We start from the raw sequence: 22975 nt of genomic DNA, 5'->3' as shown, positions 1-22975 counted from the left end.
CCCCTAAAGTGGAGTTAGGGCTACTAAAATAGAATCATAGAATGTTAGAGGTTGGAAGGGACCTCTAGAGGTCATCTAGTCCAATTTACTGCCAAAACAGGGTCACCTAGGGCAGGCCACACAGTAACAAATCCAGGTGGGTTTTGAAAGTCTCCTAAGAAGGGGACTCCACAGCCTCTCTGGGTACCCTGTTCCAGTTCTCTGTCACCCTAACAGTAAAGAAGTTTCTTCTCCTGTTGAGGTGGAACTTCTTATATTCTAGCTTAAACCTGTTATTCCTTTAAGCACCACTGAAAAGAGTGTGGTTGCTTCCTCTTGACACCCACCCCTCAGATATTTATAGGCATCACTAAGATCCCCTCTCAGCCTTCTTTTTTCAAGGCTAAATAGCCCAAGTTATTTCAGCCTGTCTTCTTCATAGGAGAGATATTCAAGTCCCTTCATCATCCTAATAGTTCTCTGGTGGACTCTATCCAGTGGATCCCTCTCTCTCTTGAATTGGGGAGCCCAAAACTGGGTGCAGTATTCCAGGTGTGGTCTGACCAGGGCAGAGTAGAGGGGGAGGAGAACCTCCCTAGATCTGCTGGACACACTTTTCCTGATGCACCCCAGGATACCATTGGCCCTTTTGGTCACAAGGGCACACTTGACCCACGGAGAATTCACTTTCCACTATAATTCCAAGGTCTTTCTCCATGGAGCCACTTTTCCAACAGAATGTACTGGTGCCTACCAGTTATTCCTACCCAGCTTCAGGACTCAACACTTTTCCTTACTGAACTTCATGAGGTTCACCTTTGCCCAGCTCTCCAGTCTATCCAGATCTCTCTGGATAGCAGCTCAGCCTTCTGGTGCACCAGCCACCCCTCCCAGCTTTTTATCATCACCCATAGCAACTCTAAAGTTACTCTACAGCCTCACTTTGAAACTGAGTGCAAAAAGGGATCATAGCAATTTTCTAAACCTGGTAAAAGGTTGTCACACAGTTGCCTTAGATCTATGTACCTGTTTTACCCAGAAAACTGTCCATTTTTGTGGCACTCAAAAGAGATGATTGCAAGACTATTTGTTTTGCACTAAAAGTGAATTGCACTTTCTAAAAACTATTGCAAAAACCTACGGTTTTGTCCAATTTATGCCAGATTTTCAGAGAAAGAACAAATGATGCATCCTTGAAACCAGGGTAAATTCACAGATGTCAAAGCTTGAATCTTATAACAGAACTTAGTTTTCCAGGCTAGATTACCATGCCATCAATACAAGGTAGCATTATCCTTTCATTTATTTTCATGTCTTCTGGTGCCAAGTCCACTGCTCTAGTTTATGACCACTCCACAGTAACAAAGATTCTGGGTCTCACTTGCCATTGCTTTACGCAGAATTTCTCCATGTGCAGAGTGCACCTAAATAATGTGTGTAACTATCAATTCAGACTCTGCCAGTCATGTGGATAATTCACTATATTCTTGCTTAGCACAGGTGCACATAACTACTGTGCAAAATGATGAGGAACAAATCTGTAAGATAAACAATAAGTTAATAAAACACTCCCTGTAATAGGAAAATGATCGTTACCATTTAAAATACAAAACCAGTAAAGTTGCATATCTTTTCTTCTGGCTTCTATTTTTTTCTGAACTCAAGCTGCTGCCTTAGTTGTATTTGTTGATGCATAATGCATATAGCTATGGGCAGATTATTTTTGTTCATGCGTGATTTGCCCAACCTGATTACTTTGTAAAAGCTATATTATAATCAGCCTGATGTAGTATATAAAAGGATTAGTAGTCTACAATCATAGGAGAGGGCATTAAAATCCAAATATAATCTTTTTTAAGAATGTTCCTTTGTACCTGAAGTAGAGCATAAATAGAAACTGTTACAGTTACTCCTGTAATCCCAAGGACCACTGAAGTTAGTGGGTAAATCCCAACTAATGCTTTTATCTGAAACCCCACTTACACATTTCAGAGACATTCAAAAGCCCCCAAATAATTAGTGGTCACAAAGTGTTATTAGCTCCTATTCGTGTCATAGCTTCTTTAAAGTAATTATCAGTCATCTTCTTTTTTCAATACTGATTTCTCATAAACCTTGTACTGCCTGTCTGCTCTACTCCCAGCATCTCCTGTTGTTTTTACAGGGACATGTAGTGAGAGGACCAGGGGTAATGACAATGGTAACTGGGAGAGGGGAGATTTATATTAGACATTAGGAGAAAATTCTTCACTGTGAGGGTGGTGAGACACTGGCGCTGGCACAGGTTGCCAGTGTGGAGGTCCCATCACTGTTAGTGTTCAAGGTCAGGTTGGATGGGGCTTTGAGCAGCCTGGTCCAGTGGGAAGTGTCCCTGCCCATGGCATGAGGTGATCTTTAAGGTCCCTTCCAACCCAGACCATCCTACGGTTCTGTGATTCATGATGTCTTCTTGTCACCGTAATAAATAAAGGATTTACAGTTCCTTAATTCTGCAGATCCACTCCTTACACTTTTACATGACAGATTCTAAATTTTGTAAGCTTTGTAGTGATACCTAGTTTTAATTTTTTTTATAGTTACTTTGCAGCATTAAAGGTATCTGTAAGAAAAATTTCTCCAGATTAGGTTTGCAAGAAGGATGTTATGCAAAAAAGTTCCATTGTGTTGCATTTTATTCCCCACAAGTGAATTACCAAAGTAACAAATTACAGCAGCTAGCTGACATACGTGTATTGTATGCTATTACATTATGAAACACAGGCCAAATTCATATGCTTTCAACCATATAAAAATATGCCAGTCAAATCTTTTGTAATTTAAAAAGCATTTTTCTCCCTTCTTTTTTCTTTTCTTTTAATCTGCCAACAAGTAAAAAATACCTAATGGTTAAATATTTGGGAATTCTGCCCATATATCCATCTTTTTTTATATAGTGTCTGCTTCAGGATCTTACACTATAGTTTACATGTATTTTATATGCTTCTCCTTTGCCACTCATACCAGTAACTAATATTTTCTGTTCTTCAAAAGAATTCTAGCCTTACAAAGGCAAATCTAATGGTGGTTTCACTCAGGTTAGGTTTTACATGCAGATGGCAGCCTGTATCTTTATCTCCAGATTTACTCCATGGAAAATAAAGGCTTTGAGATTATAGGGTCACTGTAGTAAATATCTTCCTCCCCTTTTATATAAAAGCTTCAATTTGTACTGAAAGAGTTTTGAAATAGAGATGGTATTTTTTGGTTTAGGATTGAAGCTTGTAAGTTCTTCAATATAGGAAATAGACACTGAAATTCAGGTCATCTGCACTGATCTCTTCAGTGATGATTTTTAATGTAACTTTATTGAGACTTAACCAAGAAAGTTGCTAAGACAGACCAAATTAGCAAGAAAAAGAGCAATACCAATAGGTGCAGGGTGTAGAGATGATGACTTTGTGAAAAGTATTTATTATTAGGGATCCCAAGAGACTTTAGGTATTCGGGGTGCAGGGGGCAGTTTGCAAATAGATACATATTTTGATTTGATATGTTGGATGTAGTGGGTTGATAAATCCTGTTTGGTAGTTTTAAGATTACCTGGATTAAAAAGGCAAAAAGGAAGTGTTTTGGTGATTGTGTGTTTTTTTGAGGTCCGTTCCTGCTCCCCCATACTAAAATACTCATTTGAGCATTTCTAACCCAACCTCATCCTATAAGGAGAACAAACTGCAGATTCAGTTTTGGTTCAGATGATCTTTGGGGTCATCTGGGCAGAATCTGAACACTAAACCTTGCAAAGTTGTGTTGAGTTTTTTTTCATCAGTCAGCACTACAATATTTGAGTTTGATGATTTCTTTCCTCAAATAGATATTTTTCTTTTATATATTCATAAATATGGGAGTTCAAGTTGTTCTTGATAGTCAAATTACGTTTCTTTTGCCTAGGGTTCCTCTAGCTGCTGCAGGGTGAAGCTTTGTCAATTGAAAACCAAAATGAAATTAATTACATTCCCACTGGACTGTAATTGAGACATTTTATCTTTTTTTCTGTATTACATGGACAGATTTTCTCTCTGCATGGCAGTGGAGCTCTAGGGCAGAGCCATGGTTTAATTCATGTTGTGGACAGTGACTGACCCTAAAGCACATCCATTGGGAGACTGTCCAGAAACCTCAGACTCAGACCAGGAAATTATTTTGGAGGCTTCAGATACAGTATCTTCTATTTAACTAAAAGAATGAAGCCAGCAACTATGACATGAAACCAAGCTACACCCAATAAAGAAATACCAAACCATTTCCAATGTAAGAAATAACATTAAAAATCTTAAACCTGAAGTCTTAATTCAATACACAAGATATAAAAGGCCTCATTCATCCATGTGTATAAGACCACCACATGCTGCTCTGAATACAGGCATCTTTGCTGCACATCCATCAAAATTCCTCCTTTTGAAGATCTCTAAAAGGTCTTCAGTGCACATGTGCAAATGTGATAGTTGGTCACGCAGTGGTCTTTAGTGTGCATCTGCTCACAGCAGTGGAAAATTCATAGCTGAGCTTGATTTCCTCCTTTGTTTCTTTTTACTTCTCCTTGCTTGAAAAATCAGTAGTAGAAACAACAACAACCAAAAATTTGAGTGGTGTTGCAAGTTAAGGTTTTAATGTCCAAGCATAACCATGGTGGCAGAACTTAACTGCATGCCCTGGGTTTGAGGAGGATGGAGTCATGGGGGGGAGCTTACATGGTCCCTGTGTCTGAGCCTGTCCCTCTATGATCCCTCTGCCACCTGCACCGAGGATGAGCTGGATCTCAGCACGTGAAAATTAAATCAGTTATCAGTGGTATTCCCTTACTTGTAAGCTGTGAAATGTAACAAAGCCATCTGATTATAGAAGGAGAAAGGTGAGGGAGGGGAAAGAGAACAATATAACTGAGATAAACACCTCCCACCCTGGAACTGTGGTGTCCCTTAAAGTTACCAATGAGCAGTAGACAGTTGTATGTGCTTTGTAAGTTGGTACAGAGTCTTAAATCCTTTTTTCATCACATCTTTTTTCTTCCCAGACTTCAGTCAAGTGATTTTGCAGAATGAGGCACGTCCTGCCTAGCTGCTGTAGAAAAAAAATTATTTTTCACAGCTGGAAAGCTTTTTCATCATGAAATGGGATCAGGTTGGAAAGAAAGGAGAAAAATGCTTTAACATTTCTTTTGCCCTGACTTCCAAATATTTGTGAATCTCTAGAGCATATTCCATTGTCCTTTCACTTATTCCTTTCCTTTGGCTTTACATGGATCTAAATTACAGGATTTTTTTGCTTCTTTGTTTCACTAGTATTCTCCCAGCTTTTTAACTGGGACCTCAACTTCTATATGAAACTCAAATCCATTACATATCTTTTTCCACATGCTAGATAACTTGACTGAAACCTTCACTCTGCTGCTGGGGGTTTACTTTTCATTTCATTCGTTCTATTCAGCCCTCATACATGACACACTAGGTTCAAATTCTTTCACCCCATGCCACCTCCACCTTCTTTATACTGTTGACTTGTCGTGTCTGATTGAGTCTGTCTAGTGTCTGGCTGTGTCCCCCACCAAAGCCTAACTTGGATGTCACTGGGGAAAACCTTTGATAAGCATTCAGGTTAAATATACATTTATTTCAGAGAGTGTGACCCCCTGCCAAGCACACTTCCAACCAAAGCAAAATAAAAATCTGACTGTTCTTGCCTCCATTTTCTTTTTAACTGACAGTAATTTGTATTTTCATTCATTGATTTCTTGAATCTTGTTTTAAATCAGGCAGTGAGCTCTGAAGGGCAGGGGCCACATCTTGACTGTATTTTTGTGCTTAACAAACAAAGCTTTGGAAAAGAGGAAGGTGTAAATGCTTCTACAGGGAGTAAATTTTCCAAAAAGCCTATTGGTGTCATTTCCAAAGTACCTATTGTCTTTGAGGGACACTTAGACCTCTGTCTGCCTAAGAAAATGGAACTTTAGGTATCACTAGGAATTTTTCTGCAGTCAATTCAAATATATTTCTTTCTTACAGTATTTCATATTGTGTTAACAAAGAATCACAATGTTTCACAGAATCGTAGGATGTCAGGTTGGAAGGCACCTCAAGGATCATCTGGTCTTACTCTTCTAATACTGTAGTTTATACGAGTCTCAGCATCCCATTGAGCTGAGACTTTTTCCAAAGTGAGGGAATCCACCACTTCTCCTGGGAGACCATTCCAATGTCTGACTGTCCTCACAGTGAAAATTTTTCCTCTTGTGTTCAGTTGGGATCCCCGGTGCAACTTGTGCCCACTTGTTTCATGTTACACACAGCCCAAGAGCCATCATATTTTAGACTTCTTCTGAAAATACAGTGCTGTGATCCATGCAAGATCCTTGTTTGTTTTCAGAGAAACCAAATAATCTCCTACTGACACTAATGCTGGTCTTGAAATGTGCTACCATGGTGGTCTGTCCTTATTCCAAGCCAAGGAAACCTCGCTGCCAGTCTTACTCTCAGTGTCTTTTATTCCTTTGTCCCACAGGCAGGCAAAGGGATTCTGCGGACAGTCATTGCCAACAACGAAGCCGTGGCAGATATGATCCCAGTAGACGTGGCCATCAACTTCACCCTGGCAGCTGGGTGGTACACTGCTGTGCACAGGTGGGAAGGTGCTCCTCTTGCTGCCAGAACGGGGCATTTGCTGTTTGCATCAGGGCTTGAAAGGGAAGCAGAAACTAAGCCTTGCTGATACATTTTTCTGGTTCATGTTTTCTTCCCTGGGTTGACAATGACCAAGGGTGCAGAAGCAACAAAGACAGGGTTTAGAGTTAGGAAATCTCTAAAGCTACAGCTTTAGAGCTACACTGTTTCTTTGTACAGCTTAAACTGGGATTACAAGTCTTCTGTCTTTCTCAGAAGTCACTATTTTGAAGTTCAAGAGCTTTACTGCAGGCATTTTTGGCTCCCCTTTGTCAGGCAGCTACACTAAGCAGCTTTTCAAGTGGTTTCTAGAGTTTTCTTGGTGAAAATGCTCCACGTGTTTTCCTTGGAAAACACTGCACAATATAAATATATTGTGGGCTGATACAACAGGGCAGATGATCTAAAAGGAAAATCCCATTCTTTGTTGTCGAGAATGTAACAAGGTTTTATATTCTTTGCTGGTGAATCTCTAGCTCTGACCTGTAATCATAAGGTAGGAAGCACTAGAGAGCAAACCACATGAATTATTCTGGAGGTTTGTTCAACCATGAGAAATCAATACAAGGAAAGATAAAAGCAGAAATATTTTACTTTGAAAGACAGAGGAAGCTCTCTGAGCTGTGGGTAGAGAAGAGCCGTGTAGAGTAACCTAAACACAGGGATCTTAAAAGGCAGCTCACCAGCTCTTCAGATTTATTTTTCTCATGATTTTGTCCCCCTCTATCAGCAACAGGCAAAGCAGCACATCCTGGGTAAAAAATACAGCTTGCCCTTACCCACACACTGCCTGAGAGCCTCCCGATGGAAAGGGCTGTCCATAAAGCTGGGAAAGGAGATGGAAAAATGCTGATTGATGAGCAGTATCTCAGCACTCAGGTCACCTTCCAAGCTCAGGCCATAGTAGGGGATGCACCATGTTTTTTCAGCTTTTCCTTGGTGACAGACAGATACATGCTTTTAATCTAGTTCCCACAGAAATAATTAATAGGCTTGAGGAGCAATTGCAGAACTTGAATTAAAGCGTTGTCTAGCTGGGCACAACCCCAGGGTTAGAAATCTGTAAACAAAAAGACAAGAGCCTGAACCTTCTGTAAATTTAATGTCTCAGGGAGGGAGTTTTGGGTTTAGGTGCTGTCTTGAAGAATAGCATGTGTGGTTTAATTTTTTAATTTTTTTTTTCCAAATCATCTGATTAGAAAGTCAGTCTCCTTCAAGGCAGGTGAAATTAGTGAGGGAAATTAAATTGTAAAACTTAGCAAAGAACTGTAATCTTCTTTACCTATTGTGGAAGCTCTACAAAGCTGTCCACTCTACCAAGGTCTGAGGCTTATGAGGAGGGTTGAGAATGGAAAAATACAACAGGGAGAGATTCCTCACTGGGAGCTGGGAAAATGGAGAAATCCTCTTTGCTGGTATTTATTGGGCCAAACTGTTGTAAGTGAAAGTTTATGCTTTCACTTCAGTACACTTTGCCACAGGCTGTGCGTGTGGCTCAGCACTAGGTGAGTTTTCTTTATGAGCACCTATTTTGGATTTAGTCCTTAGTGAGTTGCCTTACTCATTTCCATAAGGCAGTTTCCCACATTAAGCCCTACATTTTTATGTTTAGCATTCTATCAGACTTCGACTGAGTAACTCAGAATTACAAGAGATCATGGATACAGCACCTGACACATCTGTTAGTCTTAACCATAACTAGAAGTCTCCTAGAGATTACTAATAATGATAATATACAATCAAATGCCAAAAAAAAAAAAAAAAAAGCACAAAAAGCACTGTTAAAACTGTGCAGTATCCAAATGCAGTTTTCCAGTATTACTGTGTGAGATTTCCTACCCCAGGCTAAGGGGTTCTGTCACTTGGCTGCATCAGACATAGAAGTTTTGTAAAGAAAATTCCTCTCGGGCAGCTTCCCCCAGTGGAGCAAGGCTGGGGGTACCACAGGCACCCAGGAGCACTGAGATGCTGTATCCTCCAGCCAAGCTGCTATCCTCTGTTCAAAACCAGACACCACTTCTTTTAGCACTTTGGGAGATGGCTCCAGCTGCTAATGCAGAGAAAGAAAAATGCTGTATTGCTGGCATCACTTGCTCCTTGGCAAAGCTTGGATCGAGAAAGCTGTTTGGATATTTCTTGCCTTGTATCAAAGGAAGTAAAAAGCCAGTATGATTTATGTTTAGTTCCGTGTACAAATAACAGCTAAGATTTATTTGGCATTAAAATGAGAATTTTGTTGAAATGGGTTGATTTGTAATCACCACCCTGACAAATAGACCTTAAAAGTAACATAAATCATATTCATTAAATAAATTATCACAAAATACATAGTGTGTCCTGAGGTTGGCTTGGGCCTATTATTTACAGTATGCTAAGGGAAAGCATTACATTTGTCAGTATGGATGCTTTTCTTACTTATTTATAGTTTTTGATATATGGATCATTTTTCTTAAACTCCATCTGTCTCTGTTAATTTCATAGTTCTCCAGAATCTGACTACTAAATGAAGTTTAAAATGAAGTTATTAAAACTTCATTTTATACTCTATTTTCATATTTATGAAAAATGACCTCTTCTACATTTTTAATGAGCTGATGTTAGTGTTTCTTGGGATGCAAGCTTAGCTTTCATTCTTCATCAATAAAGCTGTGAGTGCTTTTCTTCACACCTTAAAATAATACTTCTTTCTTTTTTCCAGACCAAAAAACTTGTTGGTGTGCAACTGTACAACAGGTGGAATCAACCCATTCTTCTGGGGAGAGATGGGTAAGGTCTAATTTAAACCCAGAACATGTCAAACATCAATAGCATTCCTCTGCCAGGCTTTGAAAAGATGCCTACCTATATTTAGGTGGCATTCAGCAGCTGTCATTCAAACTGCATGTGGGAGGCTCAGCTGCAGTCAGTGAGGGTCCTGGTGGTGGCCATTCAGCTCAGGAAAGCTTTTATTCAGTTTTCATTGTGGGTGTTATCACCACCAAAGCCAACAAAGTACATGCTTTGCTGCAACGAGGTATTAAAGTGGTGGGAAAAGGAATGGAAAATATCCTGTCCCTTCCTTAATTCCTTGAAAAGTTGCTCTGTGTTGCCATGATAGGACATCTTCCTTTTATGACTGGGAACATTTTTTGTGTTTTGTATTGGGTTTTTTTATTCGTGGTGGTTTTTTTGTTGTTGTTGTTTGGGTTTTTTGTTGGTTTGTTGTTTTGGGGTTTTTTCATGCTTTGAAAGCACTTGGAGAACCTCAATAGTGAATGAAAACTAGTGTATTATGGAAGTAAAGTATCTTACCTTCCTCCTTCTGTGAGGAAAATTGCGAACAGAAGTGACTACTGTAGACTTGAGAAGGCAAAGCTTGAGATGACAGGTGTGCTTCAAGGACAGTTTGCCTTTTGATCCTTAGTTTCATCAGTGGAAAAATCCCAATTTTTTTTGTGGCTGACATCATGTGCATGTGCTTCCAAGGTAGAGGTGAAAGAAAGGGAGGCAAATCCTGACACCCTTCTGTAGAAAACTCACACTGAGGCTGAGCAGCAGAAATACTTCATTCATTCAGTGCAGTCATGGACAGATGAACAGGGTCTGATTCACTTGCTGTTATACATTAATTGAAACCTTTGTGCTTCAGATACAGGATGCTGGCAAATCACTGCTGTGGTGTTCCACCTCTCAGCCTTTGCTTTGCATTTCTCTCTGCATTATTTAATTGGAAAACTGTAAGTCAGCAGAGAATCGAGACCATAATTGCAGTTTGAGAACAAGGCTTGCCTGAAAATCCTACTAATGTCCTACCCTGATATTTGATGGAGTGATTTAACAGGAGAGATGTTTCAGCAATTGGATGAGCAGTCAGAAAATCACACCAAGTTCCTGACTTTTTTTTTTTTTTAATGAATGATTTAATGGTGTGATTTATCACATTCTGAGAAGAGGTGAGACTTCATAGGTAATTGTTAAGAAATGTAGCCAGTCTTCATAATGTGTGAAGTCAGATCTTCTGTGGCTTTTTCACAGGAGTAAATGCAAAGCTTTTCACAGGCTGCCACTTCAGGCAACAGCTGCCATAACACTGCAACCTGAGGTTTGCCTTTCTAATGCTATTTTCAGTGTAATTTTACTGATGAAGACAGCAGTTTATTAATGCATTGTAACTGATCTTACTTTGTTACTTTGCTTATAACTGTGGATTTAGCAATGAAATAATCTGAGCACAGCAGAAGCTTGCATAAGCAGTTCAGCTGCAGGATGGGGCTGAAGGCAAAATTTTCTCCTTGGGTGACATTGTGGAGCTCTTTATGTCACATGTTGTACCACAGTTTTCCTGAGAGCAGCAGCCTGCTGAAGGGTATTTAGGTATAGATTCATGAACAGGAGTTAGGACAGATTATCAAAGAGCAAGATTTTGCCCTTACAGATATCACATGGTTTAAGAAATGAGTTTGGAAAAGGTTTATTGCATTGGACTGTTATGACTGTAACCACACATTCTCAATTCTCAAGTCAATCTTCTACCAGTTTTTTGGAGGAGGGGAGGAGGAGAGGAGGGAAAGATCAGACAGAGAAATTGAGACAGGAGTAGCCTGAGGATGCTCTGGGTAGGGAATGGAAATTTCTGAGATGGGGACATTTTAAGTACAAAGTTGGTGAGCTTGGAAAGAAGGAGAAGAAAGATAATCTAAAAGAGAATTATTTGTAAAATATGGAAGTCTAGTTATGAGTTTACACTTAAACATCTATTGCAGAGCAGTTTATTCTACTACTCACCAGATACAGACAGACTTCTGGTGTCAGAAGGAACCTTAACTGATGTTTTCCTTTCCAAGTAATACCATGCCTTGGAATTTTTTTCTTACTGTCTTCCACTACTGCTATTATTTTTCCTGCTATTACCACACCATGGTCAGACAACTGAATATTAATCTGCAGAAGTGTATTCTGCTTGGCTGCAAGGCAAGTCTTGCTAGTCTGACTTTGTGGAGTACATTGTGCAATTCCTGTTCAAAACTAAACCTCAGAGCAAGTTTTAAAACAGTGTTCAGCATGTGAAAATTTCATTTCAATGTAGCCTTGACAAGCTACCTAGGTGAGCTTAATGCCTGATTCTTCAAGTGCTAAATCTGCCTTTAAGTCACAGATTTTGCTGCTGTGTTTTTTGTGTTGGGGTCAGAAGGGAAAGACCACCTACCCTTAAGCCATCTCAGTAGCTCCTGGAGATGTGTTTCTGGTTCAGGATTTTCTGCCTGACCCATTTGTGTGTCTGATTCTTTCTCTCTTTCCAAAACACAAAGTGTTAGAGCATAAGAGACTTGGTACCCTTGCAAAGTTGAACGCTTTCCAGAAATTAGGAGACGTAGCAGTTGTGCTGAGTCAGTGTAAGCCTGGGTAAGGGAAGTTTGTAAAGAAAACACCCATAGCATTAACTGTTCCACCTTCTGCAACACTGGTGTTTTCCTGACTTCCTTCCAGTCACTCTTTTCAAGTTGCTCTCACTGCCTCCTTACTGTGCATTTTTAGAAAAAAACTGATTTCAGTCCTGACTTTGAGAGTTTTTCTTGAGTTCCCATCAGATATTGCATCTGCTCTTCCTCTACAAGACTGAAGTAACCAAGATGATAAGGATGTTGCTGATTTGTGTAAATCTGATATATGGCCAATGATCTGAAATAACAAGAAATTTCCACTTATTGATTAGTTCTTTCTTGCTATCCTGGCCAAAGGTACCAAAAATGCAAAGAGAAAAGAAAGGCAGTAATATCTTTAACATGTTTCCAAAGGGAAACCTTCATAACCAGTAAACACTGGAATGTACTCTAAGGAGTGAATACTTTTCCAGATCTTCATTAAAGCAGTTCCATTGAACCGGGTACAACTACATCAGGAAGTTTAAGTAAGTTTTTTTTTGCTCATCCCTGCCATTTTGAGAGAATATGCTGCAAAGGGTAAGATTTCCATATTGCACCCCATAAGATGACCACAAGATAACCACCTCATTGCAGTGAGGCTCTGTGAAACAGAAGGGATGGCCATCAGCTGTAGCTATTCAGATGCAAGGTGGGTTTTAGGAGAACTGGTTGGTCTTCAGCCATTAAACTTGTGGTATATGGGACACAAAAATTAACAGTTAGCTTGCACTAAAACTGAATTGTACTATTTTAAAAGTCTTTGTTGCCTAAACTTAGCAGGTAAGTGGTTAACAAGTCACCTCTAGTTGCTGTTACTTAGAACAAGTACAGCAGAAGGAAAAGCCACTATTTGAAGTGCAATAACGAGCCAGGCACAGATACATGAGAGGACCATACGAATATAATGTTTGGAATCTGCTTATCTGAGGATGATCTGGATGTTTTTTGTGACTTGCAAATTGTCATCTGATTTTCTATTTGTAACATAAGCCTAGAGAATAAACTATAATACGAGCACAGATTGATATCGTAACTCTCAAATTAATTTTTAAAAAAGTAATAAAAAAACCCACATCTTCTTTGCTGAGCTCACTGGCACTCAGGAATAGGAGCACCATCTGTTTATTGGTCCCTAGGATGAGAGTCTTATATTCGACTACTGCAGTTCTATTAAGCCTCTGCAATATGGAAATGCCCCAGATTTGCACATCAAGATGCCACTTCTGTGGCATTGTGCCATTGCAAGAATGGCAATCAGGCCATAAGAATCAGGCCCAATCTATTTTTTCCCTTAACAAAATACAAAGGAAATGAAAGATTACTGAGTTTCCATGTTATCCAGAGCTCCTCTGAAAACAGGCTGAGGTATTTGGCATTGTGGGTCATATGTGTTTTGAAAGGATATAATGAAGTCTTTCTAGAAGCAGCACCTAGAAGCTTATGTGTGCAAGCAATCTGTCTGTGACTCAGATTAATACTGACATCAACCCTTTTGAAAAATTGATTGGAAATTAGAAATGTTGTTTTTGTTTTATGCTAGCAGATCAAATTTTGCTTTCATCTATCTGAAGATATGTTCACACTTACCACTTTCTTCTGCATCTACTGCAGGTGAAATCAAAACTGCAGTTGCTTTGGTTTGAAGCACTTCAGGCTACCTGCTTCCTGCTTTTCCTCCATTGCATTTTGGTGTTTTGATAAGGAAGTTTATGTCTGCCACTATTAAGTTGAGTTAAATAAGTTGAGTTCAAATTAGCAACTGGTGGAATAATCAATTTAATGCCAGAAGGGACCATGAGATGATTGTGCCCTGGTGACATAGTTTTTAGAACTGTAGCCTAAATGGGTTCCTGTAACTTGGGTTTTACTGCAGCGTGTTGGCACAGGTGTGCCAAAGTCAACTGAAATTAAGTGCCTGATTTTAAGTAAAATTCCTGTTCCCTTACAGAGCAATATGTCATGTCCACGTTCAAAAGGAACCCCCTGGAGCAGGCCTTCCGAACACCCAACGCTCACTTGACATCCAACTACTTGATAAACCAGTACTGGGTCACTGTCAGCCACAAGGCTCCAGCCATGCTCTATGACCTGTACATGAGGCTCACGGGGAGAAAGCCCAGGTAAGACTTCTGTCCACCTACCACTGTTACAGAGAGCAAATCTCAAACGAGCTCTGAGAACTGTCTGCCTCAGCCCGGAGTCCCTGGTCTTCTTCCCTTCTCCAGGAAGAGTCTTGAGGAGAGTGCTCAAAACCAAAAAGAATTGAGGAGCCATAGCTAAGCACAGCCTTGAGTTCTCACCCTCTCCAATACCTGGGGAGCAGCACATGTTTTAAACTCAGCTTCAGACTTTCCTAGGGTAGCAAGAAGACTGCTAGTTATGTTGTCCTCTGTATGGCAAGACCCTCCACCATTACTGATGCAATTGCCTCTATCTATCACGAGACTCAAGTTTGTGTAAGGAGTTTAGACCAGCAAAGTTTAGAACAATCTGATTTTTTTTCCCATAAATCAGATGCATAATTAGTAGTTGCCATCACTGTCCCAGCACCCTGAAATCTGTTTCTTGGTTTGAATAAATTCTGAATTGTATTTATGGGTACATGTAGTGAAATGAGGCAATCAGGTGTGGCTAATTACAAGGGGTGAGCACCGGTGGGATGAGCTCCGGTGGCGCAGCCGGTTGGCACGCGGTACTTATAGAGCAGTACAAACCTGAGCAATGCTGAGGCTGTGAGTTCGAGCCTCACCTTTGGGTGAGCTCCAGTGGCACAATCAGGTTAGCACACGGTGCTTATAGAAGCAGTACAAAGCCAAGCAATGCCGAGGTTGTGAGTTCGAGAGTGAGCTGAGCGTGCATTCGGAAGTTCACCTTTTGTTGGTTGCCCAATCCTGCTCATGTGCAGCTGGGGTCAGCCCTAATTGGGCACAGGTGGGCTTGGCACAAGCTCATGCCTCCCACCTTGTAATTAGCCACACCTGATTGCATCATTGTCTCATTTCACTACAGGTACAGTTTACTATTTGAGCCTTGGCAGTGTCGTGGTTTTGAGAAATACAGACACGTGTCCCACATGCAAGGAATCTTGGTGTAAATGACATAGCTCAGCCATCATCCTCCTTTACTCCTGGCCACCACACAGTAGAATTTATTGTGCAAGACAAGAGCAGTTTGCCAGTGGTATGTTCCAGATCAGCTTCTCAGTGCTCTTTTGCCTGTTAGAAAGCGTGCTTAAGCTGTTTGCAAGGAGATCCCTGGCAGATATATTGCTCTGATTTCTCTCAGACTTCTGCTAGAGGCAAATCGGTCTGTAAAGAGACTTCCAAATATCCAAGAGGCAAGAAATACCCCAGAAGTAAACAGAATTTGGGTAAGGATAGACTGGACTCTCCAGACTCTGTTGAAAGAGGCAGCAGTAAGAACTTGGCATTGCCATTACAGGAGGCATTTCTTTCTGGAAGGCTGATGGAATAGGTAGCCAATGGACAGTGGCCACAACACTGTACTTAAATTTGAAATAGAGCTTCAGCATGAAGTCATTCTGAGAAAGATCTCCTCATCTGGACTTTCAGATTTCTGAATGCTGAGCAAACACAGCACAGCAATGAACTTGTGAGTTCACCGAGTCTTTTTGTTTTCTTTTCTTTTAAAATGTAATTTACCTTTTCTTTTTACATGCTACTTAAGCTCATTCAGGTACTGCCACAATATGATAGAAAACATAGTATAAACTCAATCTGTGTTTTTTACACAGCTACCTAGATATCAGGTCTTTATGCTCTAAGGACAGTAAACTTTAATGGTTCCCTTTAAGTTTCTCCCTCTGCTTTACACAGAGCATGTAGCTTAATTGTCTTGTTTGTCAGTCCCTTCTATTGAAGTACAAGCCATCTTCATGGCAGCTTTTTAAATTCTTTCCACGTCCTTACACTAGATTTGCAAGCAGAAAGGAGAAACTTCTTTGTGAGGAGCAAGACTCAAGCTTCAATCTGTAGTGTATCCATACTCAGGTCATCAGAAGGTGATGGGTTAACATCTGGAATAGGTTATCTGGGAGCTGGTTATGGTCTCACAATTCTGCTGTTTATTCAGAACCAGCCTGTGCCCTTCACTAATTTGGAACTGCAGGGTACCAGGAGGGAACTCAGTGTAGTTCCTCCTGTAGTTCTTACACACAGTATCTCATTGACCAAAGAATAGGTACAAGAGTCATCTCTTTCCCCTTTAGACTTTAATATACTGCCTCTCCTGAGAAGCTTATTTTAAGTGTAGCTCATTACACATAAATTGCCAGATGTCTAGCAAAGCTGCTCTATATGGCTTACTCTTATAGCTGCACATCCATCTATGAGTAAGAAAATGAGGTTTATATCATTAGTAGTCTCCTGGGACTGTCTGTCACCCCTCAGAATCTGCTCATGCAAGACTCAGTATGGGAGCAAATAAAGAAATCATTGCTTTAAACAGTTTTCTAGAAGACAAAATGCATTTCTGAAGTGTAACAAATAAGGCTATCAGTGACAGCTTAGACTTGGTTTTTTGCATTTGGTCCCTCCACAGTGGACAATGAGATTTTCTGTAAGAAATCTTTGCCCAAGCCTCTGAGAACTGTGCAGAAAAGCATGTTTCTACTTGACTGATGTTTTCCAGTGCACTTCATTCAAACTAGTAAATAATTTTGATGTGATCCATCAGTTACTCTGAAACACAGTTTTCATACATATCTCTTTTAGATGCTTAATTTCTCTTTTTGACCCTTACTTTTAGCCATGCAGATACTTTGCTTTGAGTATATCTAGTAGTCAAAGTTTATTCTGATCACATTATCAGAAGACCATGGGGACAGCCTATTTTCAAAATGAAAGCAGGGACACACAGTTGACTCATTCATTTATTTATTTATTTATTTATTTCTTGCTGGATTCCATTAGTTTTAAGCATTTTAAAGATGTTGATGGCTTTTGGGGAGCCATTTTGAAGAGCAACTCTAGCTCTTAGCCGTCTACATTTTTTCCTGCATCACTAAAAGGTGTTAAAATATTCAAAAAGCTTTGCCCTGTAGAAACTACCTACACGGGGACAATCAGGAACAATAATCTGAAGTAATTTTAAAGTAGTTTAGATAAACTGCATTCAGCAAATGTGCACATAATTATGCAGAATGAAGGTTCCCCTAATCAGATTGTGTACTTCTAAGATGAAAGCCACTTTAATTCTGAGTAGGAGGGCCTGTGTAAGGTTTTAGTGCTCTTTCAGTTCTCTTTGGATAAGCTGCACAGTTCTCCTCTGAAATCATGTACTCACTGAGTCTTTTTCTGCTTGGTGCTTATCACTGTGGCAGTCACATCTGCATGGAGAAAGGCCAGCCTGGCACCATTCTTCCCCAGACTGCCACCTCCTATTTGTCAGCCTTTTATTTGTCACAGCAACTGTGTTACCCTCTAGGCAGCTCAAAATTCCTCATGAAAACAGCTCTGTTTTTCCACAGAAATCATCCTTTTCATGCTTTCTCTTGCCCTTATCAAGTCTGAGAGAACGTGGTGTTCTCTCAAAATTCACTAAGCACTGTACATCACATGTTAAAACAGCTGCCTCCCAGAGGCCTTTTGTACTCATGGCCATTGGGACCACTGTAAAATAATCCTGCAAGGTAGGACAACATTACTGTCATACCATTTTATGTAAATAATTAATAATAAAAAAAGGCCAAGGCACACGGAAGACCTGAACCTAAATTTTGCAAGTCCTTGTTTAGCAGCAATGCCCCTGAAGCAGCTTTCATTTTTACCAGGACACTCCCACTCCAGAAAGATATTCAGACAGTTACACACACACACACACACACACTTGCAAGAAGCATACAGACTGGATGATTTTCAATGACACCTGCTAGGAGTGCATAATATCAGACCTTTCCTGTATAAGGAAGAACACAAAACATCCTTCCAAACTGCTACTATATTATACAGTAGCAAATGGCCTTTAAGAAAAACAAATTAAGGAATTTAATTTAAGTTAAACAATTTAATTCAGAGCTTGTCCATGCTGCAGATGCAGTCACCTTCTTACTGGAACTAAGTCTAAAAATCAGAGGCCTGCTTTGGGACCCAACTCAGGCTTGAAGACAGCACAGAACAGAATTTGTGTGACAGAAGGACAAGTACCCACCTTGAGAGGCAAGAAATACCCCTTTGTAATTTTGGAATCTCCTGTGTTGATACTGGTTCAGATCAGCTGTTCACCTCAAATGTGGTACATGATATAGATATGACCACCACCCCTAGTTTAGTTTTGGCCGCTTAGTTAGGCATTAGTCCTACCCTGGAAAATAAATGTTTGCACCCATGTTCCAACCATCAATAAAAGCTGGGTAGCTGTAGGCTCAAGACTCAGCTGGAGCAGCCAGACTTGCTGAGCAAGTTCCCAGCTTGGTGAGCAGAGTGCAGTGATCATCAGGCATTGCAATAGGTGTTTCATCTGGACTGGTGAAAACCTGCAGAGCAAACTGACAGCTCAGGGTCAAACTTCCTGTCCACCTCTGATGCTTCTCCTCTTGTTTCAGAATGATGAAGATTATCAATCGACTACATAAGTCTATGATGCTCCTGCAGTATTTCTCCACCCAGTCCTGGGACTGGTCTTCAGATAATATGAATATGTTAATGAGTCACCTTAACACAGAGGACAAAAAGGCAAGTATATCCTTGATAAGGATTGCTAATCTCCACTTTTGTTATCTATAGCAATAATAAACACTTGCTGGTCTGATTGCAAAGCTCTTGCACCAAAGCAACTGGCCTGGATTGGCATGGGGGTGAAAAGAATTTGTTTTTCTGAGTATTTTCCCTTTTAAGACCCTGTAAGAAATACCATTCACTTCATTCATTTAAAAAATTCTCTACAACAAAACCTCTTTCTCTTTGCTACTACTACAACTACTACTACTTCTCTTTACTTTCTCTATGGACAGTCAGCTGCCTGAGAGCCTGCTGACAATTTTTCCAATATCAGCATTTGAAATTATCTGGGTTAATTACTCTACAAGGAGAATTTTTGATGCTCAACACCAGAGTAACTCATTTCTGTTGGTCTAAATGCTGATGGATAAAACAGCACGACACAGTCAATACTGATGCAGAAGCACCTGTTGATTCAGTGTCCAGTTTATTTATACAGAATTCTAGTGGCATGTTACAAACTGCATGGAGGTTTTCAGATTAATCCACTTTCCTAAGTGGAACTCCATTTTTCTTCCATGGCTTTGTGTATGTGTATATGCAATAGATATGTGTGTACAAATACACATATTTTTGCACAAATGGCCACCTGAAAGACAAAATCATCGTTTGTTTTCTGCCAACTAGCACAAGGTTTCTGCTTGCTTTTCCCAAATTCCCAGCTGAGTAAGACACTAATGGACAGCTGTGAAATACAGTGCTTGGGTCTTCTTGGAAACTTGGTGGCTTGAAGAATTTAACAGAGAGGGCCTTGGCAGGAACAGATGTCATTGAAGAACTGATGCTTAAAGTAAACTTATTTTTGAATTCTGGCATCTTACCTCTGCTCTTTATCTTTAAATCCCAGGTATACAATTTTGATGTTCGCCAGCTGCACTGGTCAGAATACATTGAAAGCTACTGCCTAGGTGCTAAGAAGTATTTGCTAAATGAGGACATGGCTGGCATTCCAGCAGCAAAGCAGCACTTACGAAAGTAAGTCATACCCAGTGGAAAGGACAAGAGCTCCTGGCTTGCTTGAATGGCTTTGAGGAAAATTACTCTATTTACATTGCAATAACTGTTGTTGAATAATATGGAGCTAAACATAGCATAGCTTATTTCTTAGGGTGGAGGGTTGTCAGTATTTCATTTTTTCATCCTGTAAGAAAAAGAGGACTGTTGATGATACTAATGATCAGAGGTGGGATATTATGCATTCTCAGCAGATATCCAACTAACAAACTTACAGTCATATCACAGAATGGTTTGGGTTGGTAAGGACCTTAAAAATCACCTAGTTCCAACCCCTCTGCCATGGGCAGTGACACCTCCTGAGACCCTAACCTCCTGCTAGGCCAGGTTGGTCAGAGCCCCATCCAACCTGGCCTTGAACACTTTCAGGAAGGGGGTCTCCACAACCTCCTTGAGCAACCTGTTACAGTGTTTTCACCACAGAATCACAGAATTACCTTGGTTGGAAAGGACCTTAAAGACAATCGAGTCCACCCATTAACCTAGCACTGACAAGTCCTTAACTAAAATTGTGACTCCCCCACTGCCCTGGGCAGCTTGTTCCAATACCTGATAACCCTTTTGGTGAAGAAATTCTTCCTAACATCCAATCTAAACCTCCCATGGAGCAACTTGAGGCCATTACCTCTTGTCCTATCAGTTGTAACTTCCTGGAACATTCCAATCCCCACCTCTTTATAACCTTCTTTAAGGAACTTGAGGAGAGCAATATTTCTTCCTTATGTCTAACCTAAATCTACCCTCTTCCATTTAAAAGCCATTCCCCCTCATCCTATCACTACATCCCCTTATAAAAGTCCTTCCTTGTCTTTTCTGTAGCCCCTTCAGGCACTGGAAGACTGCTGTAAGGTCTCGCCAGAGGCAATGCATAAGAGGAATACATTAATGCAGAAGATTCTCATAATTCAGAATTACAGCATAAAATAAGGGTCAGATTTAGATTTTGTGAAGCACCTAGAAGGTTTCAGCAATTCAAAGACATTATATAAAGACTTAAAGCATTTGGATGATTTTAAATTTCATTTGAAAGCTGAAGTTTCTAATGCCTGAGGGGTAATGGGCAAAAAATTACCCAAAATTGCCAGAGACCTTATGAATTCAAGCCCTGGTGACCATAAAAGTGTATTTGGATGAGCAATTTGAGATTTTCTTTCTATTCAGCTAAAGATTGATCTCTTCCTATGTTCTCCAGCCCTTTTGCTGAGACATGAAGGCAAAAGGAGAAGGACCAGCTCCCTTGGAATAAGAGCCTGGTTGTTTCCTTTAAGAAAACCATTCTTGTGCATTACAAATTCTACAAGTGTAAAACAGCCTGTTGCCATAGTGAGGAATCCTAAACAATTTCTTGTTCATGGGTCATTTTTCAAGGATATATAAGAACCTCTGCAACAGGCCAGCAACTGCTTCATAGTCCAAATAGGCAGGGTGGTGTAGTGCAGTGATAAAGTTTACCAAAAACCCCACAAGAGACTCTTAATAAAATTAAACCAGTCTTGGGCACACTGGGAATGAAGTTTTCTAAGCTTTTTTCTATTGGTCAGACACTGGGGAAGTGCGATTAGAGAATTCCATAAGTTTTTACTTGACAGAAAGAGGACAAAATGATAAGCATCTTAAAGACCCAATAATCCCTTTTAAATATATGGTGTGAAAAAAATGAAACAATCCCAAAACCTCAGTGTTGTAAAAGTGAAGCCTGTTTATGATTATTGAGTAATTTTCTAAAATTAAAGGCAAGGTTTAAAGCAAAAAGGAGAACCTTATTCAGCAGCTCCTGCAAGGATCCTCCAGCTTGTCACCAATCCCACTAAACAATATATATAACCAATGTATCAAAGCAGAAAGAATTGGTCCTAAACTATCATTAAGAAAACTCTCAGGATGACTTCAGTGTCCACTCATCTAAAATGAGGAGCAAGAGACCCTTGCAATGCAGGTATTCCACCTATCCCATTAACTATTCACTATTCTGTAACTTCAACATAGTCCTTGGCAAGATGGGAGGGGTCATCTTAGACATCTTAGACAAGTGTCTTCACCAAAACAGAAAGGGCAAAAAGCCCAAAGGCCACTTGTAAACAAAAATACCTGTAGCAAATGAAGCAAGCTTCTAAGCTTGTTGTTGGTTTTCCCTTCTTCCATAAGGTGCCTCTTTCTTTCTCTTTCTCAGGCTGAGGAACATCCAGTATGCATTCAACACCACCCTCCTTGTGATCATCTGGCGCATTTTCATTGCGAGGTCACAGATGGCTCGGAACATCTGGTACTTTGTAGTGAGCCTCTGCTACAAGTTCCTTTCCTACTTCAGGGCATCCAGCACCCTCAGGCACTGAAGCCATCCATCAGCAACCAGCCTCTTCCAGAAGGACTTCCATCTCGTCTAATCAGCAACTGTGGGCATCGGGGTCTCAAAGTAGCAGAAAAATCCACACCCTTCAGCAGCAGCCTGCATTTATTGTGCACTGTTATATGTTCACCTTTTTAATTGTAACTAATGCTTTAACACATGGTGGTCTCTCTTCCCTAGGACCAGGCCGATTTTTAAAGCCATAACTGAAGCTTTAGGAACAGTTAAAGCTGGAACCCTTCATCTAGAGTCTGACATACAAGAGTAAGGATTAACCAAAGTCATTGTCTTCCCATGTACTACCTAGGCTATCTAAATTCCATCTTCTTCCACAGAAGAGGCTGTTTAAAACATACAACCTTGGAAGAAAAGGATGCCACCAAAGAAGACCCAACCAAGGAAATTAACCTGTAAGAGGTCTTCCTAAAGAGTCTATTCCTTCATTCTCATTCAGTGAAATGGTACTTTATTAAAAGACAAGATTTCACATTCTCAGTTTTTCAAAACTTAGTAGGAGTGGGAAAACCAGTTATGCTAGGCCAGTGAACACAATGAAAAATTTTCAGGTCTTGTCTTATATTGCTACTGAGGACTGATACTTTCAAGCCATAACTGAAGACATACATCGAATTCACGTACCTGTGTTAACTGTACTCACTCACAAGCTGCTTTCTGATGGAGAGCTATTTTTTCCTCTCTGTGGTTAAAATGCCCTGTACTTTTTTGGTGTGAAAAATGTTGTATTTACTCTATGAATGAAGAGAAGGCTTCTAAAGATGGAAATAGAATTCAGAAACTTTATAT

General features: G+C 40.1%; 1 protein-coding gene across 3 annotated transcripts in view; it reads left to right on the top strand.

Moving 5' to 3' along the window:
• Window positions 1–22651, top strand: part of FAR2 (fatty acyl-CoA reductase 2) — a 134499-nt gene extending 111848 nt beyond the window's left edge. For all 3 annotated transcript variants that reach the window (XM_008504451.2, XM_030469386.1, XM_030469385.1), the window contains 6 exons: window positions 6514–6632; window positions 9370–9437; window positions 14022–14193; window positions 18636–18765; window positions 19658–19785; window positions 21995–22651. In XM_008504451.2, coding sequence (XP_008502673.1) covers window positions 6514–6632; window positions 9370–9437; window positions 14022–14193; window positions 18636–18765; window positions 19658–19785; window positions 21995–22157 — 780 coding nt within the window. In that variant the 3' untranslated portion in view covers window positions 22158–22651. The remainder of the gene's footprint in view (window positions 1–6513; window positions 6633–9369; window positions 9438–14021; window positions 14194–18635; window positions 18766–19657; window positions 19786–21994) is intronic.
• The last annotated feature ends 324 nt before the right edge of the window (window positions 22652–22975 follow it).

The sequence above is a fragment of the Calypte anna genome, chromosome 1 (assembly GCF_003957555.1).
Source record: "Calypte anna isolate BGI_N300 chromosome 1, bCalAnn1_v1.p, whole genome shotgun sequence".
NCBI classification, from domain to species: Eukaryota; Metazoa; Chordata; class Aves; order Apodiformes; family Trochilidae; genus Calypte; species Calypte anna.
The sequence above is the reverse complement of the archived record's forward strand: the minus strand, read 5'-3'. Positions and strand labels throughout refer to the sequence as shown.